At 35.7% G+C, this 22,122-nt stretch overlaps 5 protein-coding genes across 5 annotated transcripts; 2 read left to right on the top strand and 3 right to left on the bottom strand.

Annotated features, from left to right (window-relative positions):
• Window positions 1-969: 969 nt before the first annotated feature.
• Window positions 970-1,428, bottom strand: LOC119600171 (histone H3). Its single transcript, XM_037950262.1, has one exon. It carries the CDS (start codon window positions 1,382-1,384, stop codon window positions 974-976), a length of 411 nt encoding a protein of 136 aa, XP_037806190.1. The 5' UTR covers window positions 1,385-1,428; the 3' UTR covers window positions 970-973.
• Window positions 1,429-12,246: 10,818 nt separating this feature from the next.
• On the top strand, window positions 12,247-12,713 carry LOC119600144 (histone H4). Its single transcript, XM_037950233.1, has one exon. It carries the CDS (start codon window positions 12,310-12,312, stop codon window positions 12,619-12,621), a length of 312 nt encoding a protein of 103 aa, XP_037806161.1. The 5' UTR covers window positions 12,247-12,309; the 3' UTR covers window positions 12,622-12,713.
• A 5,245-nt stretch (window positions 12,714-17,958) lies between these two features.
• Window positions 17,959-18,504, bottom strand: LOC119600142 (histone H2A). The gene has a single exon (XM_037950231.1). It carries the CDS (start codon window positions 18,424-18,426, stop codon window positions 18,052-18,054), a length of 375 nt encoding a protein of 124 aa, XP_037806159.1. The 5' UTR covers window positions 18,427-18,504; the 3' UTR covers window positions 17,959-18,051.
• Window positions 18,505-18,628: 124 nt separating this feature from the next.
• LOC119600143 (histone H2B) lies at window positions 18,629-19,151 on the top strand. The gene has a single exon (XM_037950232.1). The coding sequence runs from the start codon at window positions 18,697-18,699 to the stop codon at window positions 19,066-19,068; it is 372 nt and encodes a 123-aa protein (XP_037806160.1). The 5' UTR covers window positions 18,629-18,696; the 3' UTR covers window positions 19,069-19,151.
• A 1,614-nt stretch (window positions 19,152-20,765) lies between these two features.
• LOC119600181 (histone H1-like) lies at window positions 20,766-21,591 on the bottom strand. Its single transcript, XM_037950276.1, has one exon. The coding sequence runs from the start codon at window positions 21,523-21,525 to the stop codon at window positions 20,857-20,859; it is 669 nt and encodes a 222-aa protein (XP_037806204.1). The 5' UTR covers window positions 21,526-21,591; the 3' UTR covers window positions 20,766-20,856.
• Window positions 21,592-22,122: the final 531 nt, after the last annotated feature.

The raw sequence follows: 22,122 nt of genomic DNA, 5'->3' as shown, positions 1-22,122 counted from the left end.
AATTTAGTAAAAAAATAACAATAATATTTAATTTTTTGCGATTTTTTCCCCATTTATTTTGAATAAAATTTCAATTGAAAATAAAAATTATAAACAAATTTTATTTACAAAATATAAACAAATTTTCAATTTTGTAAATAAACATTTCCTAACAAAAGTCCTTTCAAAAACTACTTTTTCTAAAAATTTGCTAAATTAAAATAATTTTATATATTTTGTACAAATAATTCAAATTTTTATTAATATTTATTATACAAAAACATTTGCCTCTCGTTGTAAATATCAAAATATAATAAATTTTATTATAAAAAAAAAAACAATAATTTTCTCATAAATAAAGTTTAAATTATCTATTATTTATAGAAATTTTCAATGCAATAATTATTTGACAAAAAAATATAAACAACTTTTATGATCCTAAAACAAAAAAATTTTTAAAAAATATCTAATTTTGCCGACGGCAAAATGTTTTGTCAAGCCGTCGGCAATTTTTCAAAATATTTATAAAATATTTTAAAATTTAGTTGAAGAAGTAATGTTTGAACAATAAATGAAATGCTCTTTATAAAAATGTTTAATGGTTCTAAAAAGAACCGATTATTATTTCTTTTGATTGTTTTGTTTACATAAATAAAAAAAGAAAAAAAATATCTAATCTTGCCGACGGCAAAATGTTTTGTTAAACCGTCGGCAATTTTTCAAAACAATAAATAAAATGCTCTTTATAGATATGTTTAATGGTTCTAAAAAGAACCGATTATTCCTCCTTGTGTTTTGTTTACATAAATAAAAACAAAAAAATAATTTAAAAAAAAATTTTTTAACCTATCCTAGTAAATTTTCGATTCAAAAATGCACTATCTCTTTTTCATTTTTATTTTGTGGTCCTGAAAAGGACCGATTGTTGTTTTGTTAATAGACGACGAGATGATGTTGTTTGTTATATGTATACGTCGTTGTCTGTAGTAGAAATTTAAGCACGTTCGCCACGAATACGTCTGGCCAATTGAATATCTTTTGGCATAATGGTGACACGTTTAGCATGGATGGCACACAAGTTGGTATCTTCGAAGAGACCAACCAAATAAGCTTCACTGGCTTCTTGCAAAGCCATAACAGCAGAGCTCTGGAAACGCAAATCAGTTTTGAAATCTTGAGCAATTTCACGAACCAAACGTTGGAAGGGCAATTTGCGGATCAACAATTCAGTACTCTTTTGATAACGACGAATTTCACGCAAAGCTACTGTACCAGGGCGATAACGATGAGGTTTCTTAACACCACCGGTAGCTGGTGCACTTTTACGAGCAGCCTTAGTAGCCAATTGTTTACGAGGTGCTTTGCCACCAGTCGATTTACGGGCAGTTTGCTTAGTACGAGCCATTATTATTACTTTTCACTTCACTTTTTAAAAATCACTTTAACACTGTTCACACACGAATATTTTTGTTTCGCCATTTCATTTCATTTTCATTTCATTTTTATTGATCCCATTTCAAATTCATTACATAAAAATTCAGTTAATACTAAAAACAATTTCAAAAATATTCCTTACATACTAATGTATCAATAAAGGACATCCAAAATACATCAATAAAATAGCTTAGCTATATCCATTGTTACAGATAATTCTTTTCATTCTCATGTATTTCCCCAAAAAAGGGATTAAAAAGGGACACATAACAAAACTTAAGACTAAAAACACTTAAAACTACATAATTATAAACTAAAGATAGAAGAAGAAATATTAACAAAAGATTTAGAAAGAAATATATATATACAAAAGCTGATAGTAGAAGTTCATTGCGCGGTATTGTATACCGTGTCATCAATATTCAAGGAGTGGATTCTCCTATGATAAAATAGGAGGTCTGCACTTCCATAGAGGAGACCAGCTCCCCTCAGGGTCAATAGGTCCACAGGGGAAAGATACCTAGATATCCGAACGGTCTCCAGATTAGATATCCTGTCAAAACATGCCCTCACGAGTTCATTATCCAATGAACGAGATCTCTCCAAAAATTTCAAACCCATATCCACCATAAAAGCGTCTATTCTCCCAAATTCTATTGCCCTATAAATAGAAGCACAAGATGGTCTACGCAACACCCCATCCGGTCCTAGTCGAGGTTTCATGCCAAGACATGCGACCAGCACACCACGCTCCCATCTCCTAAGCCTCTCCATCTGGGATGAAGAAATTCCAAACCAGACTGGAAAGGCATAGGAAACGAGAGGACGGATTATCTGCCTGTACAGAAGAAGTCGTAGCTTCCTGTCAAGGCCACCATTGCGCCTCAGTATCCTCTGATAGGCAGAGTATATCCTCTTCGCTTTCTCCAGAGAATGATCAATATGTCTGTAATATTCAAAATTCTCATGAAAGACAACGCCGAGGTATCTCATTCTATCAGAGGTACTAATCAGTTGTCCGCCTATCCTCACACATGGTACATATGATCTGCAATTCGGATAGATGTACTTTCGCCTCCCTTTGAACATAACTGTCACAGTCTTGCCTATGTTCAAGTTCAGTCCCCATTTAATAAAATAGTCCGATAAAATGTCCAAATAGTCATTCAGTCTCTTGTTCACAGTCCGAGCCCTGGCTCCCGAAGAAGCGACAAGGATGTCGTCCGCGTATATCAACAATAAGAGATCCTCAGGTGGTTGAGGAATGTCGCTCATAAATATATTATAGAGGACAGGTCCAAGCAAGGACCCTTGCGGCACTCCTGCAGCAATGGATCCTTTCTCGGATAAGTCCTCTCCTACTCTAACCCTATACACGCGGTCCCTAAGGAAACTATCCACCATCCGACACACACCAGCTCCAAATCCCATGTCCATCATCTTACAGACTATGCCATCATGCCAGACCGTATCAAAGGCCTTTGCAAAGTCAAGGCTGACCGCCAATGTGGGACGTCTATTATTTAAACCATTCGCCACATAGTCTGCAAATACCATCAAGGCATGGGAAGTGGAGTGGCCACTCCTGAATCCAAATTGGAAGTCCCTCAGTACATCTCCGTCAATAATCCTCTCGTTTATCCCATCTAGAATAAAATATTCAAGTAGCTTTCCAAATGCAGGTAGTAGGGATATTGGCCTGTAGTTCCCACCCTGTCCAGGATCAGATCCTGGTTTCAGGATTGGAACCACTAAGGCCTCCCTCCATGCTGCAGGAAAGTACCCAATATTTATACAGTGGTTAAAGAGAATTGCCAGATATTCCCAAGTCCTAACGTCCGTCTTCCTCAGTACAAAGTCTGGTATACCGTCCACACCACTCGACTTCTTGCCCGATCGCCTCTTAAGTGCATCACGGATAGATGCAGCGTCAGTAAATTTAAGTCCATTATATGTCCCAGTAAGGTCTACAGTTCCCCCATCAGCGGTAAAAGTATCACAAAATGTGGTCAATGGCGTCGTTCTGTCCAAGTTAGCAACTTTGTCCGCAACAGTCGAAGCAAATGGGTCAGAGCGACCCGATTGGGCAGGATGATGTTCCTGGAAAAAGCAACCTGCCAGCAGATTTGCCTTCCCAGGATCATCAGAAATAATCCTGCCCTGCGCACCAACCAAACTCCCAATTCCAGGACGAGTATTAATACCCGCTGCACTCTTCACTCTTCTGTAAGTCTTATTATCGGGTCGGATTCTGCTCAGAAAGTCCGTCCAGTAGTCTCGTTCGAAGGCAGCTATCGATCCCTGAATGATTCTGTCCAAATTACGAATCTCGGCTCTTAGAATATTGCATCTACCAGGTTCGCCACATGTCCTCAGTCTTCGTCTAAGTACTTTCTTGCTGTCAATAAAATGCATTATATGCGATGGAAGTCTCTCCATGCCCCTACCCCGTACAGACACTCTAGGTATCGACTGCTCCATAGCATCAGTGAAAGCCCTACTCATTGCATTAATGCACCTATCGATATCGTCCCTAGAGACATTACGATCAATAGGTAACCTGTCGCCATCAAGATTAGCAGAAAGAATTGTCCTAAATTTCCGTATGTCCATTCGGTCATAGTCGTACTTTGTTGTCGGTACACGTGTCGCACAGTCATCTGAAAAGAAGTTCACTTCTACAGCCCTATGGTCTGATTCGTAATCTAAGGTCCTAAGTCTACCCCCAGTTACTGTAACTATATCTACAGTTGTCATAAAAATGTCAATGTACGATGATAATACCGCGTTTATCCTTGTAGGTCCATCTGTCCTTTGTATGTCCATTTCAGGACAAGTCAGTAAAAAGTCATGAAGGTTACGTCCGCTCGGATTCGTATACGGGTCCCCCCAATAGGGATGTCTAGCATTTAGATCAGCACCGATCACAACACTACCATCCCTAGCGAGATCCCGTATAGGTTCAAAGACACCAGCATCCAAAGTAATACCCGGTCGAAGATACATCGAGATCACGGTGATATAATCACCATTCACTTTCCGTATCCTGACCGCAGTATTCTCCACCGAACCAGTATCAAGAACTACCTCCACCGATTGGAACGAATCCCTCACTAGTACAGCTGTACCACGTTCCCGTCCAATGTGCCTGTCTCGTCTATATGTTCTATAACCCTTTACGTCAAATTTGTGGCGAGAGCCCAAACAGTGCTCAGCCAATAACAATACGTCCGGTTTATGTTCAATTAAGAACAAATTCAAATAGTGTCTACGATGTCTGGAGACAATCGAGTTCACGTTAATAAAAATACATTTTATTGTCCTAGCCATCTTGTCCCAAAGTCATTAATACCCCAAGCAAGGCGCGAGTCTTGTCACCGTCATTGTCCAATGTCCTATATTCCCTAGCAAATCTAGAGATCTTTCCCAAACATTGTAGGAATCCACCCCCAAGAAGTCGAGAGCAATCCCTATCCATCATATCATAGTGAACCATAGCATCCTCAATCGAGGGTCCTGAACCAACCGAATTCGCATGACCAGAGGCACGTGGTGCCACAAAAGACCCATCATTTACCGAAACAGACCTGGCTGCTGCGGCGTATGAGACCCCTTTCGAAACCACACTCCTACCAGTAGGCAAGTCACGGGTACGTGGGGTGTTCCCAGATGCCCGCTTAGCCTGCAGTTTACGGAGAAGCTCCGCTCTACGTGGACAGTCGTTCGAGCTTGCAACATGCCCCTCAACCTCACAATTAGCACATCTGACTGGCAGACCAACCGCCCTAATAACCTGTCCAGTGACAGGATCAGTAGACAAAGTTTCATGAACATTGTCCCCCTTACGGGGAACAAGGCACTTACCCGGGCCATGAGACCCAGCGCATTTCACGCACCTAAAAGGCATTCGACAGTTCGTGGAAACATGTCCATATCGCTGGCAATTGAAGCACTGAGTCACCCCCTTTCTATCAAATTGTCTAATGTGCACTCTGCATCGCAGAATGTAACGTATCTCATAAAATTTCCTGAAATCAGAGTCCCTGGTCATCTTTAAAACCCATTTGTCATTACCTAATCTAGATAAGCTAATAACATTCACGCTAATCTGGAGACCGCCCAGATACTCCGTTATCTCACTCGGCTCGAACGAGCACGGTAGTCCCTCTATGACAACTGAAAATGGACGAAGACCCTTTGGGGTGTAGGTATAAAAATTCACCTTCTGATCTTCCAATAATCCTCTAACCTTCTCATAGTCAACCAAAGTGCAGACCCCTATGTTAGCTACATTCTTTCCTAAAATTTTCACATTGTAATTCTTATGACCTAGTATATTATCAATGGAAACTATCATCTTCTTAACATCTATATCATATGTAGTAAATATTGGTACAGACTTACTTTCACTCTTCTGGGTTTTCTTCTCCGTCACAGTTGAATTCCTGGATGAAGTACTCTTGGGCTTGGGTTTAACTGCAGCTTTCTTGCTGGTTGTTGCCGCTTTCTTGCTGGATAATGTTACCTCCTTCTTCTTTTCAGCCTTTGCTTCAGCTACCTTACTCACATTGCTAGAACTTGGCTCTACTACCGCATTTTCCACTATATCATCTGCTTCCATATCATCTTCACTGGAAGTTGCTAGGCTTTCAGCATTTTCCACATTTTGCTTATAAAGTTCAAAAAGTCGATCCATCTGACTCTTTAACGAGTCATTTTCCTTCATTAGATAGTCAATTTTGAATTCACTTTGCTTTTCCAGCTCAATTAATTTTTTCTTAAGCTCTTCATTATCTCTCTGAGCTTCAGATAACTTCTCCTTCAGCACATCCTCATGAGTTGTCCTTTTCCTCTTTTTAGAGGAATCAACGTTATCTTCATCACCCATGATAGATGATGGTACACTTAAATTTCATGCCCAATACGGGTCTTTCAAATGTCCACACAAATTCAAAATATATGAAAATTTGTCAAAATTCACAAAACACTGCCTACTGTATACAGCTAGGCCACAAAAGTTCCAAAATTATGTTCAAAATTAAAAATTGTTGCCTCCTATGGGCTTCTCAAAATTTAAATTATCCACAATCAAAAACACTGCCTACTATACTGGATAGGCTTCTCAATTCTACATATAAGTGTCACTGCCTACTATTTCGTTGAGGCTTCTCACTTTTTCATAGCACCGCACAAGAAATTTCACTGCCTACTATAATTCTTCAGCTTCTCAATATTTCAAGGCACTTATTAATATCACTGTTCACTAATGCGCTTATAGCACCGTACACTTTGGCTGTTTGCACTGAACTCTGAACTTTTCAGCACTGAATACACAAAACTAATCATCCTTTTTGTTTCGCCGATGGTACCGGGTTTATATAGAAAAATTTTGTATTGAAAATATAAGGGTGAGTGTGTGTGTTGCATTTAGTGGTGGTTGATTATACTAAATTTTAGACGCACACACGAAAAAGAATAGTATAGCATGATATTTCTGATACATTCTAATTTTAGTTGAATTTGGTATAAATACCAGTGGTTAGGAGGCGAAAATTATTGATTGGAGTTGAGTGTCAACACTCAAAGTGAACAGTGCCTAAGCGGAAGTTTTTTTTATAAGTGTGTGAACAGTAAATCTTGAAACGGACAAGTAAAATTGAAAGTGTTTATTTGAATGGCTGATAGGCCATTGATAAGTGTTTAATGAGAACAGTGCTCGTGAAAGTGAGAAGGCTGACCTTTGTAGTAGTCAGCGTTGATTAGAGGATAGTCCTCGGAATAGTGAGAAGGCTGGCTGTGATAGTAGTCCTTGTCTTTTTTGAACAGTGCTTTGAAAGTGTGAGAAGGCTGACCTAAATAGTAGGCAGCTTGTTTTTCTATACCGTACTCTGAATATTGAGAAGGCTGTCTGATATAGTAGGCAGTGTGAATTTAAAGACCCGTATTGGGCATGAGACTGTGGTTGTTGAATCATCCGTAATGAGTGACACGGATGATGTTAGTACTTCCAAAAAGAGGAAGAAGACCGGTGGTGGTGAGGTGTTGAAGGAGAGGCTCAAAGAATCCTTGAAGAGGAATGAGGAACTTGTTGAGTCGATCAGTAAATTGGAGAGTGAATCAAAGTTTAAGATCGATTATTTGGTGAAGGAGAACGATGACTTGAGGTTGAAATTGGATAACCTCATCAAACTGTATCATGAGAACGTGAATGGTGCTGAAAGCCTAGAATCTTCGGAAGGTGAGATGGATGCCGAATCTGGGACGGAAGCTCAGAATGTGAGGCCTAGTGAGGAGAATGCTGCTGGTGTTATTGGAGCGGCAATGCCAGTTAAAGCTGCAAAGGGGAAAACATCGACAGGTGCTATACCCAAAGTGAAGGATGTCTCTGCCAAAAAATTGCCTGTGAAGACAACCAAGGATAAGAATGAGAGTAAGTCCATACCTGTTTTGACTACATATGGGGTTAATGTGAAGGAGATGATTGGTTCTATAGACACTAAGTTAGGTCATAAGAATTACAATATGAAGGTTTTAGGGAAGAGTGTGGCGAATATAGGGGTTTGCACTCTTGGTGATTACGACAAGGTTAAGGGCTTGCTTGAGGAGGATAAGGTAGATTTTTATACCTATACCCCTAAGGGTCTTCGTCCTTTCTCGGTGGTGATTGAGGGTCTTCCATGCTCATTCGAACCGAGTGATATTATTGATTATCTGGGTGGTCTCCAGATTAATGTCAAGGTTGTCAGCGTTACCAGGCTTGGTAATGACAAATGGGTGCTGAAGATGTCTAGGGATTCTGACGTTAGGCAATTTTATGAGATTCGGTATATTCTGCGTTGCAGAGTATATATTAGGAAATTTGAGAGGAGGGGTATCACCCAATGTTTTAACTGCCAGCGTTATGGCCATGTTTCATCGAACTGCCACATGCCTTATAGGTGTGTGAAGTGTGCTGGGTCTCATGGCCCGGGTAAATGTTCCGTCCCTCGTAAGGGGGAGAATAATAGGGAAACATTGACCACTGATCCTGTCACTGGTCAAATCAATCGGGCTGTTGGTTTGCCTGTGAAGTGTGTCAACTGTGGGATTGAGGGGCATGTGGCTAGTTCGAACGACTGTCCGCGCAGGGTGGAACTTCTCCGCAAATTGCGTGAGAAGAGGGCTACTGGTGCTGTTCCACGTCCGTCTAGTATGCCTACTGTTAGGAATATGGTGTCCAAGGGTGTCTCGTATGCGGCGGCGGCAAAGTCCGCTTCGGTGGGTGAGCGACCTGTGAGTGCATCGCAGCCTTCTAAGTCTGCGAATTCTGTTGGGGCCGGGCTTTCTATGGAGAGCGCTATGGCTCAGTATGACCTAATTGATAGGGACTGCTCTCGAATTTTTGGGGGTGGTTTTCTACAATGTTTAGGGAAGATTGGACGTTTTGCGAAGGAATACCAAACATTGAACTGTGACGGGGACAAGTCACGTGCTTTGTTGGGTATGTTGATGACCTTAGGACAGAATGACTAGGACAATGAAGATCATTTTCATTAATGTTAATTCGATTGTCTCTAGACATCGAAGACATTATTTGAATTTGTTCTTGAGGGAGCATAAACCGGACGTTGTATTGTTGGCTGAGCACCTTTTAAGTGCTCACCATAGATTTTCCCTAAGGGGGTATGATATATACAGACAGGACAGACAAATTGGACATGGTCGTGGTACGGCTGTTCTCGTGAGGGATACCTTTCAATCTGGGGAGGTCGTTCTCGATACAGGTTCTGTGGAGAATACCGCCGTGAGGATACGGAAAGTGAACGGTGATTACATCACTGTGATCTCAATGTATCTTCGACCGGGTATTACTCTGAGTGCTGGGGACTTTGACTCCATACTGGACTTGGCAAGGGATGGCAGTGTTGTGATTGGTACAGATCTCAATGCAAGACATCCCTATTGGGGGGATCCTCATACGAATGCGAGCGGTCGTGCCCTTCGCGACTTTTTACTTACATGTCCTGATATGGACATACATAGGACTAATGGACCAACTCACGTGAACGACGTATTATCATCATACATTGACTTTTTTGTGACTTCTGTTGACGTTATGACGGTAAATAACGGCGGACTTAATACATTGGATTACGAATCTGACCATAAGGCTGTGGAGATGAATATCTTTGTAGGTGACTGTGTGTCGCGGGAACAATCTTCGAGATTCGACTATGACCGAATGGACGTACGGAAATTTAGGACTACACTTGCCGTCAATCTTATTGACTGTAGGTTGCCCGTTGACCGTAATGTTTCTGAGGGCGAGATCGATGAGTGCATCGGGGCGATGAATAGGGCATTTGTGGATGCCATGGACCAATCGGTTCCTAAAGTTTCCATGCGGAGTAGGGGCATGATGAAACTTCCGCCGAATATTTTGCACTTTATTGACAGCAAGAAGAGACTCAGACGGACACTGAGGACATGTGGCGATCCGGGTAGATGTAATATCCTGCGGGCGGAGATACGGAACTTGGACAGGATAATACAGGGTTCAATAGCTGTCTTTGAGAGGGATTATTGGACGGATTTCTTAGGCCGGATTCGCCATAATAACAGGACCTACAGGAACATTAAGACTGCGGCAGGTGTGAATGCTCGACCTAGTGTTAGGAGTTTGGTGGATGCTCAGGGAGGAACCATCTCGGATGATCTCGGGAAAGCAAATCTGCTAGCGGATTGCTTTTTCCGAGTGAATCAGACTGGACAAGTGGGACGTTTTGGGCCGATTGGTTCAACGGTCGAGGGCATGGTTTCCTCATTGGACAGAGTGACACCTTTGACTACATTTTGTGACAATTTTACTGCTGACGGGAGGAATGTTGACGCTACTAGGACGTTTGAGGGACTGACATTTATCGACTCTGCCTCTATTGGGAGTGCACTTAAGAGGAGGTCGAGTAAGAAGTCGAGTGGTGTGGATGGTATACCGGACTTTGTACTGAAGAAGACGGACGTTGTGACATGGAAATTCCTTGCGGTTTTGTACAACCACTGCATGAATATTGGGTACTTCCCGAGGGCATGGAGAGAAGCCTTAGTGGTTCCAATACCGAAACCAGGATCTGATCTTGGTCAGGGAGGGAGCTACAGGCCAATCTCTCTGCTGCCGGCTTTTGGGAAGTTGCTGGAATATTTCATTCTGGACAGGATATACGACAGGATAACTGACGGGAACGTGATTCAGGACTTTCAATTCGGCTTTAGAAGTGGCCACTCCACTTCTCATGCCTTGATGGTATTTGCTGATTATGTGGCGAGAGGTCTCAATAGGAGATGTCCGACGATGGCAGTTAGCTTGGACTTTGCCAAGGCTTTTGATACCGTCTGGCAGGATGGCATATTGTACAAGATGATGGGTATGAGATTTGGGGCTGGTCTTTGCCGAATGGTTGCCAGCTTTCTGAAGAACCGTACGTATAGAGTTAGGGTGGGGGAGGTCTTATCGGACGAAGGATCTATTACTGCGGGTGTGCCGCAGGGGTCTTTGCTTGGCCCAGTGTTGTATAATATATTTATGTCTGATATACCTCAACCACCTGAGGGTCACTTACTTTTGATTTATGCTGACGATATTCTTGTTGCCTCTTCGGGGGCTAGTGCACGGACGGTGAATGGAAGACTGAATGACTATTTAGGATTACTTTCGGACTATTTTTCGATATGGGGACTGAACTTGAATATGGGTAAGACTGTGTGTATGATGATAAAGGGTAGACGCAAGTATATTTTTCCTAACTGTAGGTCATATATACCATCGTTGACCATAGGCGGTCAGCTTATCAGTGTCTCTGATAGGTTGAAGTATCTCGGGGTCATCTTTCACGAGAATTTCGAATATTATCGTCATATTGACAATATTCTGGTGAAGGCGAAGAGAATGTTCTCTACCTATCAGGGTATACTGAAGCGCAAGGGTGGTCTTGACAGAAGGTTGAGACTCTTGGTGTATAAGCAGGTAATTCGCCCACTCATCTCCTATGCTTTTCCAGCTTGGTTTGGAATTTCCTCATCTCAGATGGAGAGGCTTAGGAGATGGGAGCGAGGTGTGCTGGTCGCTTGTCTGGGTTTGACGCGCCGATTGGGACCGGATGGGGTGTTCCGCAGGCCATCCTGCTTGTCGGTGTACAGGGCCATAGATTTCAACAGGATTGATATCTTTATGGTTGAATTGGCAGTTAAATTTTTGGAGGGTTCTCGCTTTTTGGAGAATAGTCTGGTAAGGGCATGTTTTGATAGGGCGAATGATTTGGAGGCCATTCGGATGTTTAGATATCTATCGCCGGTGGATTTGTTGACCCTTAGGGGAGCTGGCCTCCTCTATGAGAGTGCAGACCTCTTATTTTATCATAGGAGAATCCACACTCTGGATATTCGTGATACGGTATATAATACCGCACAATGAGATTGTCTTTCCTTTTGTATATAATTTTTATCTATTTCTTGTCTTTTGTAAATATCTTTTATCTGTCTATCCTTTTGTGAATATTTTTATTCTAGTTTGTAAGTTCTTTGTTATTAGATGTAAGTTTTAGTAAGTAAGCTTTGAATGTATCCCTTTTTTAATCCCTTTTTTGGGGAATGTATCGAGAGTGAACAGAATGTTTTAGTAAGCGTCATAGCATAGCTATATTTTATGAGAATATTGGAAAGTCCATTATTAATACCGTAGTATGTAGGAAGAATGTATTAATTGTTTTAGTTTTGTAAGAGAACCTAAATGTTATGTAATGAATTTTAATGGGTAAATAAATGAAATCTTGAAATCTTGAAATCTTGGCGAAAATTATTAGTTCTTGTGAATCTTTTGTGAAGTGTGTTTAAAAGTGAAAAAATAAAATAAAGTGATTAAAAATGACTGGTCGTGGTAAAGGTGGTAAAGGCTTGGGAAAAGGTGGCGCTAAACGTCATCGTAAAGTGTTGCGTGATAACATCCAAGGTATTACCAAGCCAGCTATTAGACGTTTGGCTCGTCGTGGTGGTGTAAAACGTATTTCTGGTTTGATTTACGAAGAAACCCGTGGTGTCTTGAAGGTGTTTTTGGAAAATGTCATCCGTGATGCCGTCACCTATACTGAACATGCCAAGAGGAAAACCGTCACCGCTATGGATGTTGTCTATGCTTTGAAGAGACAAGGTCGCACTTTGTACGGTTTCGGCGGTTAAATAATCGAGAAGAATATTTGTGTAAAAGTAGTCAACAACATCGACAATATTCAATATTTTTCATCAAACAACAAAACAATCGGTCCTTTTCAGGACCACGAAATGAAATTTAAAAAGAGATAGTGCATTTTTGAATCAAAAATTTACTACCATAGGTTAAATTTTTTTTTTTAATTTAAATATATGTGTATTAAAAAAAAAAAAAGGTAAACAAACCATTTTTAGTTTTTTTTTTACATTTATTTTTTGAATTTTCAATTTTTTTTAATATTTTTTCATAATTTCATTTATTTACAAACAAAATCATCATTATGAATTGTTTACTTATTAAAATTACCAAAAGAAAACATTTTTCTAGTCAAACCCCTTCAAACATTTAAAAGAGAAAACTATTGCGCATCACCCCAGACGCCACGTCAGAAACACTTCTGGACGATTGTCAGACGAGAACGCACATTTTACAAAAACAAAATACATTGATTTCGAATTTTCGTCTTCTAGAAATATACTTTTAAGTTACTTCCGGATGATAGTTAGAAGAGTGCATCCATTTTGCTTAAACAAAAAACCATGCCTGTTGAATTTTTTTCATCTGGAAGTATACGTTTTAGTGACTTCTGTATGAGAGTTGGGTGAGAACACACATTTTACAATAACAAAATACATTGTTTCCTAATTTGTATCTTCTTGATTTGTATGTTTATGTCACTTCTGGAAGACAGTTTGAAGAGTGTTCACATTAATGTTGTATTTTATTCATCTGGAAGTGTGGATTGTAGTCACTTCTGTACAATTGTCAGACGAGAGCACACATTTTACAAAAACAAAATACATTGATTTCTAGTTTTCGCCGTCTGGAAGTATACTTTTAGGTTACTTCCGGACTTTTTAGCGTGAAAAAAAAATAAAAATAAATAATGCAGAAATTTTGTTAAGTTCAGTGATGTTTTGTGTTTTGTTCAGTCATGTTCAGTTTTAATTATTCATCGTAAAACTTAAATGAGTTCTTGAATTTAATGTTCATAGAAAAATAGTGTAATTAAAATATTGTGAATCTTAAGTAATAAAAAACAATATGACAGTGTTGTGTTAAAAATCAACTGTTAATAAACATTTATGAAGGTTTTCTTAATTGGCGAAGTGTATTAAATATATACCAAAAAGTATAAGGAAGGATTATATAAATAAAATTAAAAAGTAAGTTGTCATATTAAAATACTATTTTAGGAATATGTTAACAACTCTAAACGGCTTCCATTTCCATTATTTTTAAAAAAGTCTAATATGTTTCATTAAAAATGTTTTTATATTAAATTTCGACTCTCTCTTAATTCGTTTAGGAGGTATAAGCATTTAAAGACTTTTTCAAGTTGTACATTTCGGCTTTCATTTGATGAACATTGCATTTTTAACATATTTAGATTTATTTGAGTTAAATCTTAACTTTCAATATTTTTAAAACTATTTGCGCGTTTAGGTCTGGAATCACTATATTGAAATTAATACTACTGTTTTATACATAAATTATTTTTTGACTTGGGTCACTCGACACGAAATTGCCCATATAAGATATTTAATATTGAAATCAGATAGTTTTAAACCCACCTTTTTTAAATAAATACAATTTTATTAATTTCCATATAGCTTTGGATTTAATTATTCTAATTATAGGTACTTTTTTAGTTATTAACACCAGGTCTTTCTATGACCTATCATAAGATACTAATATTCTTAATATTTAGCATGCTGTTCCCAAGATATTGAACCTAAGTATTAGAAGAGAGCAAACAAAAAATGTCAAAAGCAATATCCCGTTTAGGGTCGTTAAGGTGTTTCTATCGTTAGTGACTGTAAATAATTTAAAAAATAATCCATGACTTAGTAATTTCAGATCTTTATAGACGGTTTAATTCCAAGTTATTGAAAAAATGTTCATGAAAGGTAATGTTTTTATTGATTCAAAACAATAAATAAATAAATTAATTAATTTTTAATTATTTTATTTTTTAGAAAGCAGTAGCTAATATTAAAATACTTCTAACTGAATTAAAATATAAAAAAGGGATCTGGTAAGTTATAAATGTCTTATTTCATCACGTGGTTCTACTAAAAATGTCGATTATTTGCATAAAATGTAAAAAATGGATCTGACCGTTTAAACTTTGGTGGTAAATGTATTGGACATGAGAGAATCCTATTTTTATTGCTTCCTAAAGTATAACTGGTAATTTCAATAAATACAAAAGTATGTATATTCAATATTAATTATAACAATATTTTGGTTTATTTCGTTGAAGGATTAATGCGTTCCATAATATAACTCTTACAATTTGATGGATTAATGATAAAATTGATGAAGAACTACAAAAATATTTTAGAGTCCAACGTTTTACAATTTTTGGAAGTATACCAGTCAGCAGTTGGAATATTAATACAGATTCCCTGAAAATTATCTTATTATAAGGTAATAATTCTAAATTTTTGATACATATGTACATTAGACCGACTCCCTCTGTATGGAAAGCAAAAACGTGTTTTTGTTACCCCTCCCAAAATTTACCTTGTTTTGTTTTATGATGATTCCCAAAATATTTTAAGTGACCGCTGAACCAAATTAAAAAAAGGTATTTTGGAATTATTTTTTTTAAATTTTTGTTTGTTTTGAAACAAAATATCCAATACGGGGTATCGTTTAAAAGGTATTTTAAAGTCGCGTCCAATGATGTATTAATCATAAATAACCGTTTGCTTATAATTGTCATATTCCAAAATATTTAAAATTGTTAGGTTTTTACTAAGAAAAATTAAATATATGCACAATTTTGCAAATTTTGCGCACCACTAGACTTGGCTTCAAAAAACCTTTCAAATGATACCACATACTGTATATATTGTTTAAGAAATGCTGTATAATTTAAAACAAAATAACTAAAAAGGGACTTTTTTGTAACCGGTTCAGCTCACGAACGGCCACCGATAGACTAGAAATATTTTGGGAACCATTATAAAACATAACAAAGATTTTTTGAAGCTGGATAAAATATTGAATTTAACATGAAGAATCGTGTTCCCATACGATATTTTCTTTAAAACTGTCCAGCTCACGAATGGACAACACTTAACCGAAAATATTTTGGGTAACATCATATTACATAACAGCGAATATTATGAGGGGGGTAACTCAAGCACCATTTTTTGTGAGTCGGTCTAATGTACATATATTACTTTTTTTAGATTAGTTGTTAAATCAATTATATTTTCTACTATTTTAATTTCAATTAATTCAATAAAAACTATAAAATTTCATTTTATTTAGATTTATTTTTATAGATTTTATTTTGGTGAGTATACAAATAGAAGAAGAGAAAACTCATCTTCTAGAAGACGAGAATACTCATCTTCTAGAAGAAGAGAATACTCATCTTCAAGAAGAAGAGAATACTCTTCTTCAAGAAGAAGAGAATACTCTTCTTCTAGAAGAAGAGAAAACTCATCTTCTAGAAGATAAGATAGGAACACTTCTAGAGGATACTAGGTAGTCACTTCAAGAAGTGACTTCCTAGTCACATCTAGAAGAGTCTTTGGCAATACCTTACTTCCAAGAGTCATCTAGAAGTTTCTTCTGCGGGTCTTCCAGAAGTATCTTCCAAGTTACTATTAGACGTTCCCCAGCTCGGCATCAGTTCTTCCCGACTGGTGACAAGAATTCTTATACTTCCGCAACATCGCTGGCGAGCTTTTAGCACGTTTGGAAGTTTCACACGGGTAACTTCCGCAATAGAAAATGTTTGTAGGGACTGTACGCATATGAAAAATATAAACAAACAAGAAACCAGTTTCATATAAAAACACAAACAAATTCTAGGTAAAGTCTCTACTGTGTATTAACAAGAGAACAACGAAAACAAGAATATGTGAGAGTAATCACAATGCAAAGGCATTCGTATAGTGGTTTGTTTATGCATGCTTGTTTATTTCTTCTACTGTGTGTATTTTTGTTTATTTATTCATAAAAATTGATTTCAAAGAAAATCATTAGGAATGTTGGGAAAAATTTTATATTTGTTATATTTTGAATGAAAATATTAGTTTATATTAATTATTTTTCCGAAATATGAGAATAAAAAAGGAATATCTACTAAAAAATGATTATTAAAAGAAAAAATTATAAAATGCCGTCGGCAAAACACTTTTTCAACTAAAAATGCTTATAAATGAAAAATATTATCAAATGCCGTCGGTAAAATACATTTTCTAAAGAAAAAAAGTAATTTATTCTAAAAATGCGTATAAAAGGAAAAAATTATCAAATGCCGTCGGCAAAACACTTTTTCATCTTTTTGTCAAAAAAAAGTATATTTTTTAGATTTTTAGTAGACATTCATATAATGAAAGAGTGTTTTGCCGACGGAATTTGAAAATTAGAAAATTTTTTTCTTTTTTTTAGCAAAAAATTATTTTTTTGTTCTAAAATTTCTAAAAAATGTTTTAAATAGAAGAAAATACTTAATAAAGTAAAATATTGTTAATATTAGTTGATAGAAAATGAAAATATGCAATGTTTAAAGTTGAAATGAAAAAATAACTTTTCAGTCTAACTGTACGCAACAACAACAACAAAAAATTATCAACGCATACAGAATAAAGAAGAAGCAAGCCAGTTTTTACTTAAAACGATCACATACTGACAAACACAAACAAATTCTATGCAGACAAAAAAATACTTCGTGGGAATCTCGACTGCAAGACTATTCTGTGAACATCTGCTTAATGTGTTTGTTGTTGGTTTTTTTTTAACTAAAGCAAAAAATGTTAAGGAATTTCTATAGTTGTGTGTGTTTTTTTAGTTTCTTAGTTTTTATGTATATCGTTGTTTTTGTTTGTGGAAAAAAAGCAGATTGTTGAAATGTAAAGGCATTTGTATAGTTGTGTGAGTGTTTTTTTTTTTTTTTTTAGTTTGTTCGTTTATACAGTGGTTTTTGTTTTTGTAAAATCACAAGAAATTCTTATTTGAGGAAGTTTGTTGAAATGTAAAGGCATTTGTATAGTTGTGTATGTGTTTTTCTTTAGTTTGTTGGATTTTATGTATACCATAGTTTTTGTTGTGTATAAAAAATAAGACGAGGGATGATTATGAAGAATTAAAACGAGGGATGATTATGTGAGGCAGATGTTTGTTTTAAATACATATTTTAATGAAAATAAGCAAAACTGATGCCTTTTACCGATAAAAAGACAATACAATTTGATTTTAAACTTGTAAATTTTCGAAAATTCTTATTATTTTGTTATGTTTTAAGTTAGTTTTGAAAAAATTTTACTCATTTTTGAAATAAATTTGTCGTCCTGAAAAGGACGGTTGGTTTTCTTCTAAATACGATGGTCTGTATAGTATTTTTACATTTTCTTGTTGTCGTTGTGTAAAATAATTTAGGCCTTCTTTTCTGTTTTCTTTGGCAAAAGTACAGCTTGAATGTTGGGCAAAACACCACCTTGAGCAATTGTTACGCCAGACAACAATTTGTTCAATTCTTCGTCATTACGGATGGCCAATTGCAAATGACGGGGAATAATTCTGGTCTTTTTGTTGTCACGAGCAGCATTACCAGCCAATTCAAGAACTTCAGCAGCCAAATATTCCATAACGGCAGCTAAATATACGGGAGCACCGGCACCAACACGTTCGGCATAATTGCCTTTACGCAACAAACGATGGATACGACCGACGGGGAATTGCAAACCAGCACGATTTGAACGGGACTTTGCCTTTCCCTTAACTTTGCCACCTTTACCACGACCAGACATTTTTCACTTTTTAGTTATTATTTAAAACACTTCACTAGAGCACTGTAAACACAAACTGATAAAATATTTTTTTGTTACCATGGGTATTTATACTTTTTTTCTGAGAAGAACACACACACAATAGGGTGGTTTGTGTAGATACATTTTGTAGATACAATTGTATTTGTTGGATTCCAAAAAGGTATATAATGCGCACACATCAAGAAAAAAACTCACAGTTTGTGAACAGTGTTTAAAAAGTGTTTGTGAAAAAAAAAGTGAATAATAAAAATGCCTCCTAAAACCAGTGGTAAAGCAGCAAAGAAGGCCGGTAAAGCCCAAAAGAATATTACCAAGAGTGACAAGAAAACCAAGCGTAAGCGCAAGGAATCTTATGCCATCTACATTTACAAAGTGTTGAAGCAAGTACATCCCGATACTGGTATCTCATCAAAGGCCATGAGTATCATGAACAGTTTTGTTAATGATATCTTTGAGCGTATTGCCGCTGAAGCATCTCGTTTGGCTCACTACAACAAGCGTTCAACCATCACCAGTCGGGAAATTCAAACTGCTGTCCGTCTATTGTTGCCCGGTGAATTGGCCAAGCACGCTGTCAGTGAAGGTACAAAAGCTGTCACCAAATACACTAGCTCCAAGTAAATTTTCTGCCTTGCTGTTGTCAACAAATGGTTTATATAAATAATTTCTTTAACATCAACTACAACAAAACGGCCCTTCTCAGGGCCACAAATATTTTTCAAAAAAGAGATTGGTTTTTATTGTTTTATACTTAATTATAAATTTGTTTAATAATAGCAGTTGGTTTTCATTTTGGTGTGGAAATTTGCTTTGAAAATTCGGACATTTTGATTTTAGTTGTCTAATTCACAAACCTTTTTGTAATTTAAAGCAAGAATTGCAACCTTTTTGTGTTTTTGGTTTGTGAATTTGAAAATTGCCAACAATGTAAAAAGCAGATTTCCACTACCATAAAAACGTTAAAGAAATTGGATATGCTACACTTATTTATCCAAATAAAATGAAAATAATGATTTAATAATAATCCTAAAAATATGTGTAGCAATATTTTTGATTTTTCATATTAAAATTTGCTGTTTTGCCGACGGCATTTGAAAAATGTTCAAAAAATATTAAAATTTTTTGTTTTTCCGTCGGCATTCTACAATTTTATAATATAAATAAATGTTTTGTAAAATATTTATGTTTTTTACTTATTTTTTAGCAATAATTTTGATTTTTCATATTATAATTTGCTGTTTTGCCGACGGCATTTGAAAATTTTTCAAAAAAGATTAAAATTTTTTGTTTTGCCGTCGGCATTCTACAATTTTATAATATAAATAAATGTTTTGTAAAATATTTATGTTTTTACTTATTTTTTAGCAATATTTTTGATTTTTCATATTAATATTTGCTGTTTTGCCGACGGCAATTGAAAAATTTTTAAAAAAATATTACAAATTTTTGTTTTGCTATCGGCATTTTACAATTTTATAATATATAACATTTTTTTGTAAATTATTTATGTTTTTTATTAATTTTGCAGCAAAATTTTTGATTCTCATACTAAAATTTTCTGTTTTGCCGACGGCATGTGAAAAATTTAAAAAAAAAAAATTATTTTCTGTTTGTTTAGAAATTTAGAAACTTGAGATATTTTTAAGAATATTTTTGATTTTTCATATTAAAATTTAATATTTTGCCGACGGCATTTCGTAATTTTTCAACGATTAAAATTTTAATTTCAATTTTAGTGTTTTTTATAAAATAAACAAATATTGAAATTATTTTAGTAACTAATACAGATATTTTTGATTTTTACTTATTTTGTAGAAAATATATTGATTTTTCATATTAAAATTTGCTGTTTTGCCGACGGTATTAAAAAAAAAAAAAACAATTCTTTAAAGAATATTTTTCTTATTAAAATGTAACGTTTTGCCGGCGGCATTTAATGATTTTTTGAAAAAAAGAAGAAGAAAAACAAAAATTTACTTTTGTTGAAGACGAACAATGAAAAAGTGTTTTACCGACGGCATTTCGTTAAATTTCATTTTAAATAAATTTGTTCTATTATTTTGAATTTTCTTAACAAAATTTTCTTTATTTATGTTTTTTCTGTAAAATTTAATGAATTTTCTAAAGATTTTTACTTTTTATTTACATTTTTTGTTTACGTTTTGTTTACTATTGATATTACTTCTTATTTTCATTAACAAACTAGCAGAAAATATTCTTAAAAATCAAGAATTTAATAAAAAAGAATTATATTCTGTAAAATCACATGAAAAATATTGTTTTGTTTGTTATTTAATCTCTTTTTGATAAATATTTTGTAGCCCTGAAAAGGGCTTTTTAATATTATAGAAATAAATCTTTTTTTCGAATATCGAAAAATAATTTGTTCTTTGAAGAGGGGTGGAATATTTACTTCTTGGCGGCAGTCTTTTTGGCAGCTGCTTTTTTAGCTGGAGCAGCCTTTTTGGGTTTAGCAGCGACGGCACTCTTGGCTTTGGGTGCTTTTGGTTTAGTTGCTGGTGCCTTTTTTGCGGGTTTTGCCTTAACTGTACCAGTCTTTTTGGCAGTTTTTGCCTTGGCTTTTTCTGCCTTCTTCTTTTCAGCTGTCTTTTTGGTGGCAGTTGCTTTCTTAGCAGCAGGGGTAGCCTTTTTAGTAGCGGCGACCTTCTTTTTCTTATCTCCGGCAGCAGCCTTCTTTTCTGCAGCAGGCTTCTTTGCTTTTGGTTCTTTTGTAGCAGCAGCTGACAATTTGAATGAACCAGAAGCACCCTTACCTTTAGTTTGGATTAATTTTCCACTGGTTACAGCACTCTTCAAATATTTCTTGATGAATGGAGCCAATTTTTGAGCATCTACCTTATAAGTGCTGGTAAGGTATTTCTTAATGGCTGGAAGGGATGAACCACCACGTTCCTTCAATGTTTTGATGGCAGCATCTACCATTTGTTGGGTTGGTGGATGAGTAGGAACACTGGATGGTTTTTTGGCCTTGGCGCCTGCAGCTTTCTTTGCTTTTTTCTCGGCAACTGGAGCAGCTACTGGGGAAGCGGCGGTTTCAACGACAGCGGTATCAGACATGATTGTTTTTATTTGTAAAATTTAAAAAATTCACTTGAAAATAAACACTTTTTTATAATATAAACTTTATATGCGTGAGCACAGTTAATAAGTTAAGGTACATCGTAAGTATGAGAAGTTCATAGTAGTCAATGGATGTAGATTGTTAGATTTTTAGTGCGAGCATGTATAAAATTTAACAAAAGTTTTATCATATTTTTAAGTTTTTCTTCAAGATTTTGGAAAAAATTTAAAAAGTTTTTCCTAAAATTGTTAGCTTAGATATTGTAGTTTATGCTAAAATTGAGAAAATATTTTTTTCTTAATTTTGGCAATTTTTATAAGCATTTTCCTGAGAAGTTTGCTAAAAATTTCTACTAAATTATCAAGAAAACTTGAACATTTTCTAACAAATTTCATAAATATTCTTAAGAAAACTATTTCAGATGATACTCTTATATGTTTTCTTTATACTAAATTAAGAAAATATAGTTTTTTTAATTTTTTCGATTTTTAAAAATTATTTTAAAATTTACTCTATGTCAAACGAAAAATTCTCATATTGACAAAATTTTCAATAGTATTTTCATTTTATCCTATTGAGTGAAAATTTTACAC

This window comes from Lucilia sericata, unplaced genomic scaffold (genome assembly GCF_015586225.1).
Source record: "Lucilia sericata isolate MDLA Ls3-8-SP2 unplaced genomic scaffold, ASM1558622v1 Contig000105F_arrow, whole genome shotgun sequence".
In the NCBI taxonomy this organism is placed as follows: domain Eukaryota; kingdom Metazoa; phylum Arthropoda; class Insecta; order Diptera; family Calliphoridae; genus Lucilia; species Lucilia sericata.
The sequence above is the reverse complement of the archived record's forward strand: the minus strand, read 5'-3'. Positions and strand labels throughout refer to the sequence as shown.

Excerpts from the sequence above, each read along its gene's own strand:
- LOC119600171 (XM_037950262.1), bottom strand. The coding sequence starts at position 1,384 with ATGGCTCGTACTAAGCAAACTGCCCGTAAATCGACTGGTGGCAAAGCA.
- LOC119600144 (XM_037950233.1), top strand. The coding sequence starts at position 12,310 with ATGACTGGTCGTGGTAAAGGTGGTAAAGGCTTGGGAAAAGGTGGCGCT.
- LOC119600142 (XM_037950231.1), bottom strand. The coding sequence starts at position 18,426 with ATGTCTGGTCGTGGTAAAGGTGGCAAAGTTAAGGGAAAGGCAAAGTCC.
- LOC119600143 (XM_037950232.1), top strand. The coding sequence starts at position 18,697 with ATGCCTCCTAAAACCAGTGGTAAAGCAGCAAAGAAGGCCGGTAAAGCC.
- LOC119600181 (XM_037950276.1), bottom strand. The coding sequence starts at position 21,525 with ATGTCTGATACCGCTGTCGTTGAAACCGCCGCTTCCCCAGTAGCTGCT.